The sequence below is a fragment of the Ranitomeya variabilis genome, chromosome 4 (genome assembly GCF_051348905.1).
Source record: "Ranitomeya variabilis isolate aRanVar5 chromosome 4, aRanVar5.hap1, whole genome shotgun sequence".
In the NCBI taxonomy this organism is placed as follows: Eukaryota; Metazoa; Chordata; class Amphibia; order Anura; family Dendrobatidae; genus Ranitomeya; species Ranitomeya variabilis.
The window spans coordinates 619152248-619175244 of record NC_135235.1 but is presented as its reverse complement, the minus strand read 5'-3'; the positions used below and the strand labels follow the sequence as shown (position 1 = coordinate 619175244).

The following is a 22997-nucleotide window of genomic DNA, read 5'->3' as shown; positions in this document are numbered from 1 at the left end:
GTAAGTGGCCAAATCCATTAGATTGGAGCTAGTCTGTTCCTGTAGCTCCGTGGGCAATGACGAGAGGGTCAGGCTGGAGTTGAGCTGCCACCGGTCCTCAATCTGTCTCGCACACAGCTCTTCTTTCCATTCGCCCATTCACTGATCTCTAGGGATCCTCCTATTCTTACAGTTTATCCACTTTAGTACAGTATGTGCAAGTTTTACAGTTATAACAATTCTCTTTATTTTCTATTTTATTTTTTAAGCTGTCAGGATTTTTTTGCATGTGGTTTTTTTTTTTTTTTTAAACTATTTCTTCAAACTAATCACACCTGAAACAGATAAAAAGGGGAGAAGTTGAACCCACAACCCCAGCGCCGCACCCGTCACTAAGCTCCAAACCTGTAGGAAAAAGGTGTGTGCCGTGGGGGAGACCACTTCATGTAACTGCCTCGATCTCAGCACGTCCATCGTGTAAAGCTTCATATATGACACTACCTCGATCTCAGCATGTCCACCACGTAGCCCATATATGACACTACCTCGATCTCAGCATGTCCACCACGTAGCCCATATATGACACTACCTTGATCTCAGCATGTCCATCGTGTAGCTTCATATATGACACTACCTCGATCTCAGCATGTCCACCACGTAGCCCATATATGACACTACCTCGATCTCAGCATGTCCACCACGTAGCCCATATATGACACTACCTCGATCTCAGCATGTCCACCACGTAGCCCATATATGACACTACCTTGATCTCAGCATGTCCATCGTGTAGCTTCATATATGACACTACCTCGATCTCAGCATGTCCACCACGTAGCCCATATATGACACTACCTCGATCTCAGCATGTCCACCACGTAGCCCATATATGACACTACCTCGATCTCAGCATGTCCACCACGTAGCCCATATATGACACTACCTTGATCTCAGCATGTCCATCGTGTAGCTTCATATATGACACTACCTCGATCTCAGCATGTCCACCACGTAGCCCATATATGACACTACCTCGATCTCAGCATGTCCACCACGTAGCCCATATATGACACTACCTCGATCTCAGCATGTCCACCACGTAGCCCATATATGACACTACCTCGATCTCAGCATGTCCACCACGTAGCCCATATATGACACTACCTTGATCTCAGCATGTCCATCGTGTAGCTTCATATATGACACTACCTCGATCTCAGCATGTCCACCACGTAGCCCATATATGACACTACCTTGATCTCAGCATGTCCATCGTGTAGCTTCATATATGACATGACACCTCCATCTCCACCTAACAAGGTGCAGCTTCATAGATGCCAGGACACTCCATGATCCCTGGTTCCACCGCACACAGTTATATATACATACCTCCTCTTTATATGCCAGTCATGGCACATACACTTACCTTATGGAGACTAAAAAAAAAATCAAAAGTGACCTGCTAACAAACTGACCCACCCCTGCTGAGAAAATGACCGCCCCTGCTGAATATTTCGGAGAAATTCGTTGAGAAGTCGGTTGTTTTTCCCCACCAGCTCGTTTGCATATATTCATGAACAAGCGCTGTGATTGGCTGGCTGTAGAATGCTGCATCTCCAGCCATCTCAGAGAAGAGGATGCTCTATATGTATATATATATTTAGCTTGCAGGTTTTTTTTTATTTATGTAAGCGGTGAAAAAAATATCCAAAGTTTGTGTTGTTTTTTTGTTTTTTTTAAATTAAAAATTAGCCTGTTCCCGTTTTTCAATGCCGTTACTTACTAAATATAATTTGTTTGTTTTTGGCTTGGGAAGCTGTGTGAGGGCTAATTTTTGGCATGGTAAACTGATGTTTTTATGACTATTTTGGGGTATATACCATGCTTTCATCTCTCCTTATCGCATTTCATTGTGGCGACCAAAAACCCGCAATTTAAGCATTTCAATATATGCATTTTTTATTATGCAGATTGGGGTAATTCATATTATAGTTTCACAAATCTGACTTTTCTGAACACATTGATGCCAAAGACTGAGTATTTTTAATTTACATTTACATTTTTATCTCTTTATTGCTAACTGGGAAAAGTGATGTGTAAAAAAAAAAAATATATATATATATATCTATATATATAATCTATATATGTATGTATAATCTATATATGTATGTATAACTGTGAACGGCAGTGATGGGTGGGCTTGCCGACAGCTGCTGGTAAAGGCATGTGTCAGCTGTATAATACAGCTGGCATCTCCCGTTTGTGGAGCGGTCTCTGATTCAGGAGTACCAAGATGGCAGCGATGGTGGAAGGGGCCACTAAGCAGTAGGACAGGGCTTTGGATGATGTGGCAACTTGTCAGCAGAGGGAGTTGGAGGAGGTGATGGCTTGTCCCAGCATCCAGGGCCCTCCTCCTGAACGCTCCCTTCTCTGTCACTGCCATCTTGGTACTCCAGTGAAGCCCCATAGCTACACTGCTGGCATCAGCCATATTGGTGCTTCTGAGTGATGGGAAGGGAACTATGGCGCATGTCACTTTCATATGATGGCTCCTCAGTGCCATTGATCGTTTTCATTAGAGTAAAGGGACACGCTCTTATTAATCTTTCATCCCTTTTTTTCTCCCTACAGATCGTTCGAGCGTTAGAGCATCTACATAGTAAACTCTCTGTGATCCATAGAGGTAAGTTGCCCTTCTAGGATCAATTTGCTGATATTTTTTTTTTTTTTTTATTGCCATTCTGCAACTTTCTAATAGATCCAGATTCTAAGAATGTAAAAAAAGGATTTTTGGTAGATGTTCTCATGACAACACTTCCTGACTGAGCTCTGGCCTCCTTCCACCTCCTTATAAAGCCTTTGTATAGATCCACGTAAGTTCTCACAGATATTTGCTGCCATTTTAGGTATGTAGAGCTTGGCATGATGATTTGTACGAGCCTGGAATAGGCAGCAACTCAAACAGGTGGTGGAGGAGCCGGCTCCACAGCTGCCCGCAGACAAGTTTTCTGCAGATTTTGTTGACTTTACCTCAAAGTGGTGAGTGATGATGGGAGGAGTTGTTCTCATAAGACCTCAGTATGAATAGAGGCGGGAAAGAAAAAGATGGCAGCGGGCTCCCTTAAGAGAATCAAATGGGAATTTATAGATCCTCTGAACAAAGTAAGGAGGGAATGTGTGTGTGTGTGTGTATGTATGTATGTATGTATATATATATATATATTAAATTTCACACACTTGTTCAGATATATGCACATACGTAAATACACACACGCACCTACATCCTTTAACTCGTGTGTGTGTGTGTTATAAATATATACATATATGTGTGTGCATGTGTGTGTGCGTACATCTTTCAAGGTGAAAAAGGAATGTCAGCACTCACCCACTTAATGATATTGTCCAGAATATTAAGAAAATAAAAATGGACTGATTTACCTGCAGACTGGTTGAGTACTGACATTCCTTCTTCTCCATGAAGGCTTAATATATGTTTTGGACCTTTCACCACCCTGAAAAGTTCTGTGCATGAGGTTGTGAAATAGCTATTTGGGTCATTCAGACACTAAAAAAGCTTCCGAAATTGGTCCCCTGATATATACACTCTGTACCCCATCTTGACTGAACCCCCCCCCCCCCCCCAGAAATGTAGAAATATTTGCAAATTTATTAAAAAAGAAAAACTGAAATATCACATGGTCATAAGTATTCAGACCCTTTGCTCAGTATTGAGTAGACGTTTTTCACACCTGGATTTGGGGATCCTCATGTTCTGTCAGGTTGGATGGTGAACGTTGGTGGACAGCCATTTTCGGGTCTCTCCAGAGATGCTCAGTTGGGTTTAGGTCAGGGCTCTGGCTGGGTCAGTCAAGAATGGCCAAGATGCGTATTTGTGTATATATCTATAACACATGCACACGCGTGTGTGCATACAGTTGTGGCCAAAAGTATTGACACCCTGCAATTCTGTCAGATAATACTCAGTTTCTTCCTGAAAATGATTGCAGTCACAAATTCTATGGTATTATTATCTTCATTTAATTTGTCTTAAATGAAAAAAACACAAAAGAGAATGAAGCAAAACATTGATAATTTCACACAAAACTCCAAAAATGGGCCAGATAAAAGTATTGGCACCCTCAGCCTAATACTTGGTTGCACAACCTTTAGCCAAAATAACTGTGACCAACCGCTTCCGGTAACCATCAATGAGTTTCTTACAATGCTCTGCTGGAATTTTAGACCATTCTTCTTTGGCAAACTGTTCCAGGTCCCTGATATTTGAAGGGTGCCTTCTCCAAACTGCCATTTTTAGATCTCTCCACAGGTGTTCTATGGGATTCAGGTCTGGACTCATTGCTGGCCACCTTAGAAGTCTCCAGTGCTTTCTCTCAAACCATTTTCTAGTGCTTTTTGAAGTGTGTTTTGGGTCATTGTCCTGCTGGAAGACCCATGACCTCTGAGGGAGACCCAGCTTTCTCACACTGGGCCCTACATTATGCTGCAAAATTTGTTGGTAGTCTTCAGACTTCATAATGCCATGCACACGGTCAAGCATTCCAGTGCCAGAGGCAGCAAAGCAACCCCAAAACATCAGGGAACCTCCGCCATGTTTGACTGTAGGGACCGTGTTCTTTTCTTTGAATGCCTCTTTTTTTCTCCTGTTATCTCTATGTTGATGCCTTTGCCCAAAAAGCTCTACTTTTGTCTCATCTGACCAGAGAACATTCTTCAAAAACGTTTTAGGCTTTTTCAGGTAAGTTTTGGCAAAAACTCCAGCCTGGCTTTTTTATGTCTCGGGGTAAGAAGTGGGGTCTTCCTGGGTCTCCTACCATACAGTCCCTTTTCATTCAGATGCCGACGGATAGTACGGGTTGACACTGTTGTACCCTCGGACTGCAGGGCAGCTTGAACTTGTTTGGATGTTAGTCGAGGTTCTTTATCCAACATCCGCACAATCTTGCGTTGAAATCTCTTGTCAATTTTTCTTTTCCGTCCACATCTAGGGAGGTTAGCCACAGTGCCATGGGCTTTAAACTTCTTGATGACACTGCGCACGGCAGACACAGGAACATTCAGGTCTTTGGAGATGGACTTGTAGCCTTGAGATTGCTCTTGCTTCCTCACAATTTGGTTTCTCAAGTCCTCAGACAGTTCTTTGGTCTTCTTTCTTTTCTCCATGCTCAATGTGGTACACACAAGGACACAGGACAGAGGTTGAGTCAACTTTAATCCATGTCAACTGGCTGCAAGTGTGATTTAGTTATTGCCAACACCTGTTAGGTGCCACAGGTAGGTTACAGGTGCTGTTAATTACACAAATTAGAGAAGAATCACATGATTTTTCGAACAGTGCCAATACTTTTGTCCACCCCCTTTTTTATGTTTGCTGTGGAATTATATCCAATTTGGCTTTAGGACAATTCTTTTTGTGTTTTTTCATTTAAGAGAAATTAAATGAAGATAATAATACCAAAGAATTTGTGTTTGCAATTATTTTCAGGAAGAAACTGAGTATTATCTGACAGAATTGCAGGGGTGTCAATACTTTTGGCCACAACTGTATATACCGTATTTTTCGGATTATAAGAGGCTCCGGATTGTAAGATGCACCCCAAATTTTGAGGAGAAAAATAGGATATATATATGTGTTTGTTATAATCCATGCGTGTTATTGCTTACCAGGGGTGGTGGCTCCAGTGAAGCGGGGTCGCTGCTGGAGAAGGCAGGAGTGGGGTGATGCTGCTGGCCGCAGGCTGGGATGAAGGGGTGTTCCGATGTACGGTGATGCTGCTGGTGTCCGGCATTGCCACAGGGGGCTCTGCTGACATTTTGTGAAAGGCCAAAGGCCCCCCTCAGTTCCATGGTTTCTGATGTGGTGGACTCCGGGAAAATGGCCGCCAGGGGACGGTGCATGTGCAGATGGAGATCTTGTCACCAAGATCTCTGGAGATGAGATCTCTGTGTCGGGCACCCCCGCTGCACCGTTTGGCACCCACAGCACCACCGGACACCCCTTCATCGCGGCCTGCAGCAACGGTACGGTGTTGAACAGTTCCAGAGTTACTACCACATAGTGATATGGTCAGATTTTTTTTTTTTTTTTTAAAAAGGCCATTTCACTAAGGGGTTAAAGATAGCAGTTCCATTTTTAATGCTCCTGAATAGAAATATCTGTCCTTCACTGAGCCCCTGAATAAATAATTGGCCCATTTCACAAAATACCCCCATCACAGTAAATCTCCCCCGGGCCCGTTACACAAAATTTCCCCCAGGCCCGTTACATTAAGTCTTCTCCTCCCACAGCAGTAAATGCCTGCCCCCACCACATCACACCAGACATCACCCCCCCTAATGTTCGGTGTCTGTAGCTCCACAAACGTGGAGCACTTGTCATAAGTGTGCTCATCTGGGCTCCAGCGAGTGATGTCAGCAGCATGATCACATGACCTGATCACATTGCTGAAGTCGCCCTGACCCGGCGGTCAACGCTTCAGTGGTACTCTCATCTGAAAGACTGAAGTACAATTGATCACTGGGAGCCATCAAGCTGCCGCTTCTCTGTTCCGGCTCTCAACATTACATCTGGCACAGAGAACTGGCGACACCAAGTCTGGGGGGTGGCAGTTTAGCTGATATAAAATGCTGCCGTCAGCTGCCCCCAGAACCAGACAGGGATCGCCAAGGGGTCTTCTTTTTTTTTTTTTTCTTTCTTTTTTCTTTCTTTCTTTTTTCTTTCTTTTTTCTTTATTTATCTTTCATTCTCTCTATCTCTCTCTCAGGCCGGGTCACACACAATGTATAAAAAAATCTGTCCGATTTTGTCTGCTGAGAATCTCACAAATGTTCTCCTTATGGTGATCCATATCTCATCCGTGTTCAATGCAAGGATGTGTTTTTTTCTCAAAAAAGTATCCGTATGTCATCCGTGTGGTGAGATTTTCTCACACCCTTGCAAAATTAGCAAATAATGGCTGAGCGTTTCCTGTCACCTGCCCAATGCCTGAGAATATCTCATAAGTCACACTGATGGTCCGTGTGCTGTGCGATTTTTTTATTTTTATTTTTTTTTTTATTTTTTTTTTCTTCCTCTCGCCCCCATAGACTTGCATTGGCATTTCTCAGCTGAGATACGCAGACAATCGCAGCATGCTGCGATTTCACTCGCAAGTGTAATACGGATGAGAAAAAAAAATGGATGATGGGAGCTGCCCCATGGATTAATATTGGTCCAAGTGCTATCCGATTTATTTATTTTTTTTCGCTTAACACTCATCCGTATTACGCTGTAGTAAGAGGCCTGTACGCTGTACAGAGAGGCCTGTAATTGACATCATAGGTAGACCACATCTATGAGAGTCAAAATGAGAAAGCAAATCCAGAAAATCACCTTGTCTGATTTGGCAAGATTTATTTTACAAATTTTGGTGGAAAAGAAATATTTGGTCATTAACAAAAGTTCATCTCATTATTTTGTTATATATATTTTGTTGGCAATGACAGAAGTCAAAGTTTTCTGTAAGTCTTCACAAGACTAAATACCAGAGATCAAGTGCCAAGGCTCAGCAAAGAAACACCACCAGACAGTATGCTAGAAGATGCCAATAGAGCACTTGCATCAATACCTACCACCACCATAACTCAAACTAATAAACTGATCTATGCTACTGCCTCAGCAATCATGGAAATGTTTGGCTATACAACCAGCAAGAATAACAGAAGTATGTGCCCCTCTTGGACAAGAAGACTGGAGACAAAGATCAAGGTAGGGAAGGGAAGTCTGCCAACTAGTAGAAATACAGAAGGGTGTAAAGATCAAGAATAAGACCAAACTGGACAAGTACAAAGGGCTTACCCCAACTGAAGCCCTAGAGACTGCTAAACAAAGGCTCACAGCACTTGTTGCAAGACTATGGAGATACACACTAGAGAAGCTGGGGCCAAGACTATAAATGCTATGTTCTCCAAAGGACCATCCAAGGTGTACTCCCAACAGAGTAACAGCACAAAGGCAGCAACTCCACCAGTAGCAGAGAATGAACAATACTGGAGGAACCTATGGAAGAAGGAAAAAAGGCACAACACCAGTGTTCTCTGGCTATGGATACAAGTTAAAGAGTGAAAGCACCATCAACCACCTTCTACATGGATGACACCAACCTGTATGCGAAAAACAAACAAGGCATCAATTCACTGATCCACCTGACAAGGATCTACAGTGAAGACATCGGGATGTCCTTCGGACTGGAGAAATGCGGCCGGTTGGTAATAAAGAGAGGCAAGATAGTCAAGACTGATGAAGTGGAATTACCTCAGGGCACATAGCAGATGTACAGACATGCTACAAGTGCCTCGGCATCCCACGGGGATAAGATAACCATGATGAGGAGGTAAGGAAAGCAGCAATATCCAAATACAATCAAAGATAAGACAGGTTCTGAAGAGCCAGCTAAATGGGAAGAATAAAGTCTACTCCATCAACACATATGCCCTGCCAGTTATCAAGTACTATGCTGGCATAGTGTGCTGGCCAAAAGAAGAGATGGAAGCTGCAAATGTGAAGACACGAAAGCTCCTCACAATGCATGGAGGTCTCCACCCTAAGTCTAACACCCAAAGATTGTATACCAACAGAAAGGAGGATGGACAAGGCTTGATAAGCATCCAAGCCACCATCACGGATGAAACTAGGAGTATCCAGGAATACCTCAGAAAAATGGCACCAAAAGATGAGACCCTGAGAGAAAGCCTTAGGCTGGTTTCTCATTAGCGTATCTGTGCGCGGCGTATGATCTGCATCGATCCGCATACGTCATTCGTATATATCTTTAACATGGTGTACACAGGGATATGCGTTTGCGTGCGGATGTGTACGCATGCGTCGTTTCGCGGTGTCTGGCGAATGCAACATGTCTGTCTATGGGAACGCATTGGTACGCCAGTACGTGCGTACGCATGCGTCCGATACGCATGCGTACTTCAGACTGCACATGTCCAGGAAATGATTTCACCACCTCCACCTTTAGCATATACAATGTAAACAATGCAAACGCATGCCAAACGCATTTAAACACATGCACACGCAGCAGGGTTTTTTTATTGTCGTCATGCATAAGATGATGCAGATATAAAACATTGTGTAAACATGCGTTTTTGCATGCGTTTGCGCATGCAGATGATACGCTGCGCACAAACAGTAATGTGAACCTAGCCTAAGGCGGCGACAACAACAGATCTGGAAGGAAGAACAGGAACATGAAGCGCCATAGCAAGACAAACCGCTGCATGTGATGTACCATCGACAGATAATAGAGGTGGCTGACATGGAGAAATACTACCAGTGGCTGGAGCAAGCTGGACTCCGAGACAGCACAGAGACCCTAATCATAGCGGCACAAGAGCAAGCACTAAGTACCAGATCCATAGAAGCAGGAATCTACCACACAAGACAAGACCCAAGGTGCAGACTACGCAAAGAAACCTCAGAAGCCGTCCAACACACAGCGTATACCGAACGCCACAACCAAGTAGCGTTGTATACAGGAACATCTGCACAGCATATGGGCTAAGTCCAGGTGGAAGACCACAGAAATGTGGTGGAGAATGAAAGGGACAAAATCCTGTGGGACGTCAAGATCCAAACGGATAAGCAGGTGTTGGCTAACCAACCAGACATTGTGATAGTAGACAAGGATCAGAAGACAGCAATGATGATAGATGTGGCAGTGCCAAGTGACAGCAACATCAGAAAGAAGGAATATGAGAAGATGAAGAAATACCAAGGCCTCAAATGAGAACTGGAGACGATGTGGAAGGTGAAGGCAACAGTGATTCTAGTGGTGATAGGAGCACTTGGAGCAGTGACCCCTAAGTTGGGAAATTGGCTTCAACAGATTCCAGAAGCAACATCTGAGTTCTCTGTCCAGAAAAGTGCAATGCTGGGAACAACTAAGATCCTGCGCAGAACCCTCAAACTCCCATGTCTCTGGTAGAGTACCTGAGAATGAGAAAGGACAACAAAGACCACCTACATTGGGGGGTGAGAGGGAAGGTTTTTTTTTTTCTTAGTTTACATATATATTTTATATATCTGCACTCGGGTGGTGAGCATTTTTATTGGTACGTTTCAGCATCTTTGCATATACATTGTCAGATTGCTGTTTCCGGCGCTGTAATATGCATTAATTAAATCTTGTACCTTGTCTCTTTAAGAAAGATGAGATGTAGAGAATTGTGGGTAGTTACAGAGAGGAGGGGGAGAAGTTACTTTCACTTTGTCATGCATGCAGAGACAAGCTTATGCAACGTGCTAAAGAGAAATAAAGATAATGAAGATTTACTAGTGTGGATTACTTACAAAGTGTGGACACTACAACTGGCGACGAAGATGGGATGAAAATCTTCTGCTGCAGTGAGTACTAATCCCTATTTTACTGATCCACACGGCTGCACCACTGAAAAACTTCATCATGGCTGAATACTTACACAGTTTCCCACAGTTTGATATGACTGATGTCACTAATCTCTCCCATAACTGGAGAAAATGGTTGAGCAGATTTGAGAACTTTCTAGAAGCCATAGATATAAAAGAGGAGAAAAGAAAGAAAGCATTACTTTTACATTGTGCAGGCACAGGAGTCTATGATATCTACTGCACATTACCTGCATCTGAGACAGATACATACAGCGATTGCAGCAAAGCTCTCACTGATTACTTCAATCCCAAACAAAACATCAGATATGAGAGATACAAATTCAGAATTGCTAAGCAGCTTCCCGAAGAATCCATAGACACCTATGTCACACGACTGAGGGAGCTAGCACATGGATGTGCATTCACAGATATAGATGATGAAATCCTAACTCAGGTAATCGTCACCTGCTCATCTAACAAAATAAGGCGCAAAGCTCTGCAGCAAGATCTCTCTTTACATGAATTACTCAAAATAGCCCGTGCTACGGAAATAGCAGATCATCAGGCTACTACAATGGAGAATGGGGAAAAGTCACAGGTACATAATCTCGTGCATAAAAATACACAAGACAAGCAAACCCCGAAACAGAAAAAATGTTATAGATGTGGACAGGAGTTCCCTCACCGCCTGGACAGATGTCCAGCTATAGGACAGACATGCAATAAGTGTGGAAAAGGGAACCATTTGGCAGCTGTCTGCAGATCAGCACAATACAAGCCTTCTCTGCCTATGACACGGCCTGCAGATGTAAAAATGGTAAATCAGGATACAGAAGAAGCATCTGGAGCAGAAAACTACGTGTTCACCACCTCTGCCACTGGCTCTGTACAGTCCCCCTGTATCACACTCCCAATCTGCGACACCAATATCACGTTTACAATAGATACGGGAGCGTCAGTGGACATCATAGACAGCACTACCTATGAGCAATTGAAGACAAAGCCAGTTTTGCAGCAAGTACATACTAAAATCTTCCCATATGGATCTAAAATACCTCTAACTACCAGAGGGCAGTTTGATGTTGAACTGAGCTATAAAGACAATAAGCAGAAAACTACCTTTCATGCGTTACAAGGATCAGGAGGCTGTCTTCTCAGCTATCACACTGCCTTGAAGCTAGGTCTCATCCAAATTATCCATACCATAACTGATCCTGCGGACATGGATATACAAACCATGGTGAATAATTTTCCCTCCCTATTTAGTGGCTTGGGGAAACTAAAAGACTCTCAAGTACATCTTCATGTGGACGATAGTGTTCGCCCAGTGGCCCAGTCACATAGGCGCATTCCATTTCACCTGAGAAGGAAAGTAGAAAAAGAACTCCAATTCCTCATGGACGAGGACGTTATCGAAACCGTTACTGGGCCCACTCCCTGGGTCTCACCACTGGTGGTAGTTCCTAAACCAAAGGCTCCTGACCAGGTGAGATTGTGTGTTGACATGCGCCTACCCAACACTGCCATTCAGAGAGAAAGACATATCTCACCCACAATTGATGACATCATTCATGTGTTAAATGGAGCGACCGTCTTTTCAAAACTCGATCTCAATAAGGGCTATCACCAGTTAGAGCTGAGTCCAGAATCCAGATATTTGACAACATTTTCCACACATGTAGGCCTCAGAAGATATAAAAGATTGACTTTTGGGGTCTGCTCTGCAGCGGAAATTTTTCAGGATGCAATAAGGGGCGTTATTCAGAACATTCCAAATGCCTTTAATTACAGTGATGACATACTGGTGTTTGGCAAAACTCAAGCTGAACACAATCGTGCTCTATATGCCGTCTTTGAATGCCTCCTCTCTGCTGGACTCACCTTAAACAAGGAAAAATGTGAATTTGATAAAAATTCATTAGTTTTACGGTCATATTTTTTCGGCAAAAGGGGTACAACCTGATCCCAAGAAAGTGGAATCCATTAAATCAGCCTCAATTCCACAAGATGCCAGTGAAGTACGCTCGTTTCTTGGAATGGCCAGTTATTGTGCTAGATACATTCCAAACTTCTCAACAATTAACAGTCCATTAAGGGAACTTACAAAACAGAGTTGTGTTTTTCAATGGTCTCCAGACTGTCAAAATGCATTTGAAACAATTAAAACTGAACTTTGCTCAACAACCACAATGGCCTATTTTGATCCAGCTCTCCAAACTGAGCTAATTGTGGACGCCAGTCCCGTGGAGCTGGGTGCCATCTTAGCACAATATAAAGATAACAATCAAAATCCTCAGATTATTTCTTATGCAAGTAAAAGCTTAACAAGCACGGAACGGAAATATTCACAACCTGAAAAAGAAAGCTTGGCAGTTGTCTGGGGATGCGAACATTTTCACTTATTTCTGTATGGAGCTCCCTTCACTGTTGTCACAGATCATCAAGCACTCCTTACGATCTTTGGAAATCCCAGAGCTAAAATGCCTGCACGCATAGAACGGTGGGGTCTACGTCTACAGGACTACAACTACAAAATTGTCCACAAGCCTGGAAAATTCAGCAATCCCGCTGACTATCTGTCAAGACATCCGATGACTGATGATCTACCTGAGCATTCCGCCATTGAAGAATACATATGCTTCATTACAGCCCATGCAGTACCAAAAGCTCTTTCCATTGATCACTTTGTGAACGCCACAACAAGTGACAAGACACTACGTGCTTTAAAGGGAACCTGTCACCTGAATTTGCCGGAAACCCCGCCCATATGACCCAAAACTGGTCCCGCCAAATTCAGGTGACAGGTTCCCTTTAATACAAATCATCCGAAATCGAAGGTGGCATGAAATTCAAAGAGAAAAATTTCCCGATCCTGAGATTGATCTGACAGAATTAAAACTATTCTCAAGTGTACGGTATGAACTATCTGTCACTGAGGAATGCCTCATCCTTCGAGGTACCAAATTGGTTGTACCTAAGACTCTGCGCAGCTTAGTAATACAGATAGCGCATGAAGGTCATCTGGGAATTGTTGGCACAAAGAAATTACTCAGAGAAAAAGTGTGGTTCCCAAACATGGATCAATTGGTGGAAGAGAAGGTTAAACACTGTTCCACCTGCCAAGTTATCACTCCATCATCACAGCTGGAGCCTTTACAAATGTCACCTCTACCCACTGCTGTCTGGGAGGAGGTGGCAGTCGATATATATGGACCGTTACCAAATGGCCAATACATTCTAGTAACAATTGACGAATATTCCAGATACCCTGTCATTTCTTTTATCTCTTCAACATCTGCTACTAGTGTGATACCAGAACTGGATAACATATTTTCAGCATATGGCATTCCAAGAGTGGTCAAAACGGACAATGGACCTCCATTCAATGGACACGTGTTCACACAATTTGCTGAATACTTGGGGTTCAGTCACAGAAAAATCACACCGTGCTGGCCGCAAGCAAATGGAATAGTCGAACGCTTCATGCGCACCATGGGGAAACGAATCAAGGCAGCTAGCCTGGAGCACACCCCACTGAAACAGTCATTGTACAAATTCATGCGCAATTACCGCAATACGCCACATTCTACTACCAATGCTGCTCCAGCGCATCTAATGTTTGGCAGAATTCTGCATATACGAATCCCTGACATAGTCAGTCGTCCTGTACCAAGTGACTCCTCTGTGTGCTTAGCAGACTCTTCCAACAAACAAACCATGAAACACTATGCAGACAGAAGGCGAAGGGCACAGCCAAATGCTATCAAAAGAGGTGACGTCGTTGTGGTGCGTCAGAGACCAACCAACAAGACTTCAGCTGCATATTGTCCCGCAAAATATAACGTTATTGACAAGAAAGGCAGCATGGTCACGGCTGAGAGGGATGGACACTCCATAACTCGAAACTCTTCACATTTCAAAATTATTCCTCAAAATAATGACAATGGACATTCTCTGGGGGAAGATTCGGCACTCAACAGTGGAGAGAATCACCAGGAGGCAACAAGTTCTTCATTAATGGACACCATCGCTGAGCCCAGACGTTATCCATCAAGAGAGAGAAGGGCTCCATCCAGACTTATTGAAGAAGCGTGACTTCTTTTCTTTAACAGGGCAAAATGGACATACGTTTTCTTGGACATTTTTCTTGTTGCATCATTAGTTCATGTTATTTTATTTTAGTTTTATTCGTTTAAAAAAAAAAAAAATAAAAAGGGGATGTTGTAATATGCATTAATTAAATCTTGTACCTTGTCTCTTTAAGAAAGATGAGATGTAGAGAATTGTGGGTAGTTACAGAGAGGAGGGGGAGAAGTTACTTTCACTTTGTCATGCATGCAGAGACAAGCTTATGCAACCTGCTAAAGAGAAATAAAGATAATGAAGATTTACTAGTGTGGATTACTTACAAAGTGTGGACACTACAGGCGCCAATTTCTTGAAGTGTACTACATTGTCAACAAGGCAGTGTGCACGTGCCTCCCATCACCATTATCTCTATGTCCGGCTTGTACGCACTGCTATGTTGAACTTTTAGTACTATACTTCAATAAAATGGCTCCAGAGTCATCTCGTGTGCATACTGCCATCTCTGGCACCATTTTATTGAAGTATTGTAGTACAAAATTAAAGGGAACCTGTCTCCATAAATAATTCACTGCTCTGAATATACAGATTAACCACATATGATGATTTGCACAAGCCTGGAAAAGGCAGGAGCTCAGCTAGGATGTGTTTTCATGTGGACGTCAGAAGACAGATCAGCCAGGAAAAGTTGTCGGAAGGCATGGAGGCCAGCACAAGGCAGGAAGGGTTTTCATGGAGGCCGGCGCAAGGCAAGAAGGGTTGTCATGGAGGCCGGCGCAAGGCAGGAAGGGTTATCGTGTGGTCGGTCATATACAGCAGCCTTAACAATCTATATTTTCAATTGCAGATGTAAAACCCTCCAATGTTCTCATCAACAAGCAGGGGCAGGTGAAGATGTGCGATTTTGGAATCAGTGGACACTTGGTGGACTCCGTAGCCAAAACATTGGACGCCGGCTGTAAACCGTACATGGCTGTAAGTGCTGCTCTCACAGACTAAATACGGGTCTTTATCTATGTGAAGTGTCTGTACCAATTGTAGAGGTTACCCCTATACATAGAGTAGCGGACGACTGCTAAACTTGGGGCTAATCCTTTCATGACGTGTGTATGTGTGTGTGTGTATATATATGTGTGTGTGTGTGCATATATGTATATATATATATATGTGTGTGTGTGTATATATATATGTGTGTATATATATATATATATATATATATATATATATATATATATATATATATATATATATATATATAATTTGTCTAAGGGTTTTTCTGTCTGTCTGTCTGTCCGTCCTGGAAATCCCGCGTCTCTGATTGGTCGAGGCCGCCAGGCCTCGACCAATCAGGGACGGGCACAGCATGGCGACGATGATGTCATAATGGAAATCCCACGTCTCTGATTGGTCGAGGCCATCAGGCCTCGACCAATCAGCGACGGGCACAGTATCGACGTAGATGTCATAATGGTTGCCATGGCGACGAAGATGTCATAAAGGTTGCCTCGACCAATCAGCGACGGGTTTTTCTGTCTGTCTGTCTGTCCTGGAAATCCCGCGTCTCTGATTGGTCAAGGCCGCCAGGCCTCGACCAATCAGCGACGGGCACAGCATGGCGACGATGATGTCATAAAGGTTGCCTCGACCAATCAGCGACGGGCACAGTCTGCCGCGAATTCTGGAATCAGTGTCCATATACTACGGGGACATGCATATTCTAGAATACCCGATGCGTTAGAATCGGGCCACAGTCTAGTGTGTGTGTGTGTGTGTGTGTATATATATATATATATATATATATATATATATATATATATATATATATATATATATATATATATATATATATATATATATACACACACACACACACACACACACACACACACACACACACACACACACACACACACACACACACACACACACACTTTTGAGGCAGCGCTCTTCCCCACCATGACTGCAGCATGGTTTCCTGGATTTGATTATTTTTTTTATTTTTTTTATTCACCTCAATTGGGGCTTTTTGTATACCGTAATTTTTGGACTAAAAGACGCACTTTTTCCACAAAAAATTTGGGAGGAAATGGGGGTTGCTTCTTATAATGGGAATGCAGGCTTACCGAGGGGTTGCAGAGGTGTGGGGGTGGGCGGTGCGGAGTGCACTTGAGCAGGGTCCCTTCTTCAGGATGCCGGCTGCAGAATTGTGGCGACGCCGCGGGCCACCGAGTAAATCACTGGTCTCCCTGCAGCCATCTTCCTGAAGCCGTGGGCCGACGGAGGCTTCAGGAAAATGGCCACCGGAGGCAGCGAGTGTACAGATTGAAATCTCGGCAGCTTTCTGCTTCAGGAAAATGGACACCGAGATCTCAATCTGGCCTCCGGCGGCCATTTTCCTGAAGTCTCTGGCGGCCCACGGCTTCAGGAAAATAACCGCAGGGAAATTGGTTATGCACTCGGCTCTGCACACCTTGGACACCGGGCCACGGCGTCGCCACATTTCTGCCGCCGGCATCCTGAAGAAGGGACCCTGCTCTATCCTCTGCGCACCACCAACACCGGACCCGCAGCATCGCACCCTGGTACTGCAGCATTACCCCAATTCTGCCGCGCCGGCATACTGAGAAAGTGAACGTCTTCTGTGACCCCGCTGTACCACTGCCTACCCTTTGGTAAGATACCTTAAATTCAGACAATAAGACGGACCCCCATCTTGTAAAAATCTTTTTTATGCTATTTGCCACCCCAAAATTTCGGGTGCGTCTTATAGTCCAAAAAAAATATGGTAATTGTTTATCTTACATTTTTTTTTTTTTTTTTTTATTATAATGCAATACTTTAGTTTCACAGACTCATGCAACATTTCCCTAATAAGTGTGTGCGTGTGTATAATATACATGATTTATTTTATTTTTTTGGAAACCCTTATTTACTTTTTCACTTGTTAGTACAGAGAAGTGATTTGTACTATCCTGGTCCGTCATCCAATTCGGTCCTCTGTGGCAGGTGGTTTTCACTCCTGCGGCATCCCAGGTGCCTCTGGTGCATGGTAGGCTGCACAATGAACATGGTAAAGTCACAGGACTGCACACCGGACCAGGGCAGCAGCAATCAAAATGCCTAAACTTTATGTGTAAGTGATGTCACCAGCGCAGCGCCGTCTCCTGGGTCCACTCCCTCATTACATGATACCATGTGTGCAGAGAGATCTTAATTCTTGCTTGTTAATGTAAAGAAGGGCGGAACATTGGGTTAAATATTCTGAAGGGTTTTACTATTAAAAACTTTAGTGCAGTATTGTATGCAATGCTGCTTTGATCTTGCTACTTGGCTGAGCTGTAGTACTTGAGACCACTACATGGTGTACCGAGCTGTGCTGTTCCAGCTCCTTACACTGGTTACATAGAACCTGAAGCTTAAAATAACGGATTCTTGGCTGTCTGGTGTGGAACTTTCTCCTCTCTGATAATGGCTCCTTAGCCTAACAATCGGACATCTGTATATAAGTAGCAGATCTATGTATGGTAACTTAGCTTTTTTTTTTTCCTTCTTCAGCCTGAAAGAATAAACCCGGAGCTGAATCAGAAAGGATACAATGTGAAGTCTGATATTTGGAGCTTGGGAATTACTATGGTAAGGCTAGTAATTATTTACTTTTGTCCACCAGGAGCCATTTTTCTTTAGGAGTCTTCCCCCTCAATATGGTGAGGATTGACTGCTTTAGAATTGAATTAGTTGCCACTGAGCCTGCTCCATACATGGCAGGTGCTGGCTGTCTTCTACAGCCAGCACTGACCTCTATCAGCGGGGATCACATATACCCCTCATCACTGCTGTTAGACTACTTAAATACCACTGTCAATTTTTGACTGCAGCATTTAGGTTCCGCAGTCATCACCCATTGCTTGAGATGATCGTGGGGTACCAATGGTTTAACATGTTAGCCGAGGTTCTTCATATGGCTCCCATGACCACCATCTTAATACTCCCATGTAGTCCAATCACCAGCTGGGCTTCCTAGGAGATTGTAATTTCTTATTTTAATATTGTTGCATCTTCAAAAGTCCCGTCTAAAATTGTTTAATCCTTACGCTGTAAAGGGAGAGTCAAAATTATTGCAGTTTTCTGCCCCCCCCCCCCCCCCTCAAAAAATACAAAAAAAAAGCCAATTTAAATATTCTAAAGTTGTTTTATAGAATATTATAAAATGAAAACATCAGCTCCCAATGCAAAAAAACAGATCGATGGAAAAATGAAGAAAAGTTGAGTGTCAAGAAAAAAATGGTGACACCAATCAATACTTTATATATGTGTGTGTGTGTGTGTGTATAGATAGATATATATATCTATTTTATATTTTTTTCTGAAAGAAAGATTGTCAAAATTAAAAATAAATAAATAAATTAGTGCTTTCAGGCCCAAATAATGCACAGAAAGCAAGTTCATGGAAGAGATCAGAAATCAATATTTTGCGGAATAACCATGATTTTTAATCACAGCTTTCATGCATCTTGGAATGCTTTCCACCAGTCTTTCACACTGCTTCTGGTGCAAACATTTAAGCAGTTCTTCTTTGTTTGTTGGCTTATCTCTTAATTTTTGACAGAGCTATAAAGAACACCAGAAAATAAAATCCCAAAACTTTTTTTTTTTTTGCTCCTTTTTACCTCAGTTGTATTTATTTTTTTTAGTTCATAATTCATTTTACCATATAATGTAGTTGAAAGCAAAAAAATACAAAGTCCCTTTTTTATATGAAAATTATATGAAAAGTGCAGTGAATATTAATTTCTCTTTAGCTTAATAGCCGGCGGCTCCTGCCTCTGTAACCCGCCGCCCCAACACCCCCCCCCCCCCCCCCCCCCCCCTCCCCCTGCTGGCTTCTGGGACAATGACTTGTGTATAAGCCGAGGGGGGTGTTTTCAGCACACAAAAAAAGTGCTTATACACGAGTATATACGGTAGTAATAATAAGAAAAAGTTATGGTAATTGGAGGGAGCTAAAGGTGGGGAAAAAAGTGAAAAAAAACAAACAAACAAAAAAAACATTTAGTTAACATTTTGAACAATAAAATAACAGCATTATTTATAATGCATGGTGAATGCCATAGAAAGACAAATTATGGCTCGTTAATGTTCAGGCACAAAAATGACAAGTTTTTTATTTTTTTTTTAATTTTGTGAAAGTAGTAAATCTTTAAAAAAAATAAAAATAAAAAGATTCTGATCTATTTGGAATTGCTTTTTATACTATATTATATTAGCATATTTCTGCAATTTGCTGCTAGAGGATTTGGAAACTTGTAGTAAACGTCTGTGTGTGAGTTCAGCTTGTCGCCACATGGTGGCAGCAGAGTAGCACAGTTTCTATTCCCCGGTCTCGGCGGTAGCGCTGGATGTAGACCACAGCCTGCGTTTCTTGGTTCTGATCACTTTCCCTCTGGATTCCTTGTTTCGCCACACAGACCCATCAGTAAATATAGGATAGAAGATCTATAGAGAAGACGTCAGCTGGTCGTGTTCAGTTATGTCATCACTTGTCCGCAATTCCTGACCGTGATGTCATTCTCTTTCAGATTGAGCTGGCCATTCTGCGGTTTCCTTATGACTCCTGGGGAACTCCTTTCCAGCAACTCAAACAGGTGGTGGAGGAGCCGTCTCCACAGCTGCCAGCAGACAAGTTTTCTGCAGATTTTGTTGACTTTACCTCAAAGTGGTGAGTGATGATGGGAGTTGTTGTTCTCATAAGATCTCAGTATGAATAGAGGCAGAAAAGAAAAAGATGGCGACGGGCTCCCTTTAACAGAATCAAAAGGGAATGTATAGGTCCTCTTAACAAAGTAAGGAGGGAATTTCACTTGTAGCGTCGCCCCCTGCTGGTCGCTCTCCATCTACAGATCTGAAAATCTGATTAATAAGGCCGTGGCTCCGTGTCCCTATTATGCCAATCGGGGACAGACCGGCTGCAGGGACTTGGTGCCTGACAACCCAACATTTAAGGATGAGCTTTTTACGACCATAAATACACGTGTATATCCACACACCTATATATATTTACAGTGGGTACGGAAAGTATTCAGACCCCTTTAAAATTTTCACTTTCTTTCATTGGAGCCATTTGGTAAATTCAAAAAAGTTCATTTTTTTCTCATTAATGTACAGTCTGCACCCCTGTTTGGAAAAAAAACAGAAATGTATACATTTTTGCAAATTTATTAAAAAGGAAAAACTGAAATTTCACATGGTCATAAGCATTCAGACCCTTTGCTCAGACACTCATATTTAACTCACATGCTGTCCATTTCCTTGTGATCCTCCTTGAGATGGTTCTACTTCATTGGAGTCCAGCTGTGCTTAATTAAACTGATAGGACTTGATTTGGAAAGGCGCAGAACAGTCTATATGAGACCTCACAGTGCATGTCAGACCAAATGAGAATCATGAGGCCAAAGGAACTGGCCAAGGAGCTCAGAGACAAAATTGTGGCAAGGCACCGATCTGGCCAAGGTTACAACAGAATTTTTGCAGTACCATTGGCGTAGCTAGGGTTTCAGCTTAGGGGGGCGAAAAATATGAGTGGGCCCCCAACCAGGTAATCCTGACTACAGCTACGTGGTGCACCGTAATTGTGAGTATAGGGCAACATCTGCAGATGACCGCACTGTGACTGAAAATAAATCTATATACAAAAACGAACACTGATATTACTACATGAGGACCATATATTTGTAGATACCAGTCCTGCAGACCATATAAAAGATAATAATAATAATAATAATAATTTTATTTATATAGCGCCAACATATTCCGCAGCGCTTTACAACTTATAGAGGGGACTTATACAGACAATAGACATTACAGCATAACAGAAATCACAGTTCAAAACAGATACCAGGAGGAATGAGGGCCCTGCTCGCAAGCTTACAATCTATGAGGAAAAGGGGAGACACGAGAGGTGGATGGTAACAATTGCTTTAGTTATTTGGACCAGCCATAGTGTAAGGCTCGGGTGTTCATGTAAAGCTGCATGAACCAGTTAACTACCTAAGTATGTAACAGTACAGACACAGAGGCTATTAACTGCATAAAGTGTATGAGAACATGATGGAGGAACGTGATTATGTTGTTGTTTTTTTATTAATAGGCCACACAGGGATAATTAGGTTAATGCGTTGAGGCGGTAGGCCAATCTGAACAAATGAGTTTTTAGGGCACGCTTAAAACTGTGGGGATTGGGGATTAATTGTATTAACCTAGGTAGTGCATTCCAAAGAATCGGCGCCGCACGTGTAAAGTCTTGGAGACGGGAGTGGGAGGTTCTGATTATTGAGGATGCTAACCTGAGGTCATTAGCAGAGCGGAGGGCACGGGTAGGTTGGTAGACTGAGACCAGAGAGGAGATGTAGGGTGGTGCTGAGCCATGGAGTGCTTTGTGGATGAGGGTAGTAGTTTTGTACTGGATTCTGGATTGGATGGGTAGCCAGTGTAATGACTGGCACAAGGTAGAGGCATCGGTGTAACGGTTGGCGAGGAATATGATCCTGGCAGCAGCATTCAGGACAGATTGGAGCGGGGAGAGTCTGGTAAAAGGTAGGCCAATTAGTAGAGAGTTACAATAGTCCAGACGAGAATGAAAAAGTGAGACAGTAAGAGTTTTTGCAGAGTCGAAAGTAAGAAAAGGGCGAATTCTGGAAATGTTTTTGAGATGCAGATAAGAAGAGCGAGCCAGTGATCGGATGTGGGGGGGTGAATGAAAGCTCGGAATCAAGGATGACTCCAAGGCAGCGGGCATGTTGCTTTGGAGTAATGGTGGAACCGCACACAGAGATGGCAATGTCGGGCAAAGGTAGGTTTGTAGAGGGAGAGAACACGAGGAGTTCAGTTTTTGACAGGTTCAGTTTCAGATAGAGGGAGGACATGATGTTAGAGACAGCGGTAAGACAATCACTGGTGTTTTCTAAAAAGGTCGGCGTGATAACAGGAGAAGAGGTATATAATAAAGATCACCGTACAGTTATAGATGGTGACTTACAGCTGATGTTCCTTCTCGTTCACTTTTCCCATCTTTTCCATTTGGCCCAGACCGACATGATGACTTCTCCAGCCAGGACTCGTCTGCAGAGATTGCATCCACAACACATTTGACTTCTCACATTTCATGCACAGTCCATATCTATACCCAACCTGTGCAAACTCCTCAACCTGCTGATACCCCAATACTGAGCTGCTGCTGCCTTATGTGTCCTACAGCACCGGATACCCCAATACTGAGCCGCTGCTGCCGTATGTGTCCCTAATACTGCACCTGATACCCCAATACTGAGCCGCTGCTGCCGTATGTGTCCCTAATACTGCACCTGATACCCCAATACTGAGCCGCTGCTGCCATATGTGTCCCTATTACTGCCCCTGATACCCCAATACTGAGCCGCTGCTGCCGTATGTGTCCCTATTACTGCCCCTGATACCCCAATACTGAGCCGCTGCTGCCGTATGTGTCCTACAGCACCCAATACCC

The 22997-nt window shown here is 43.1% G+C and overlaps 1 protein-coding gene and 1 long non-coding RNA gene across 4 annotated transcripts in view; one reads left to right on the top strand and one right to left on the bottom strand.

Moving 5' to 3' along the window:
* Positions 1–22997, top strand: part of MAP2K6 (mitogen-activated protein kinase kinase 6) — a 106150-nt gene that overhangs the window by 60001 nt on the left and 23152 nt on the right. For all 3 annotated transcript variants that reach the window (XM_077253449.1, XM_077253448.1, XM_077253450.1), the window contains 4 exons: positions 2611–2662; positions 15327–15454; positions 18035–18112; positions 20056–20195. In XM_077253449.1, coding sequence (XP_077109564.1) covers positions 2611–2662; positions 15327–15454; positions 18035–18112; positions 20056–20195 — 398 coding nt within the window. The remainder of the gene's footprint in view (positions 1–2610; positions 2663–15326; positions 15455–18034; positions 18113–20055; positions 20196–22997) is intronic.
* The window catches only part of LOC143766071 (uncharacterized), a 34270-nt gene continuing 11286 nt past the window's right edge, over positions 14–22997 (bottom strand). Inside the window, exon 3 of the long non-coding RNA XR_013213517.1 lies at positions 14–1368. This is a non-coding gene — a long non-coding RNA (uncharacterized LOC143766071). The remainder of the gene's footprint in view (positions 1369–22997) is intronic.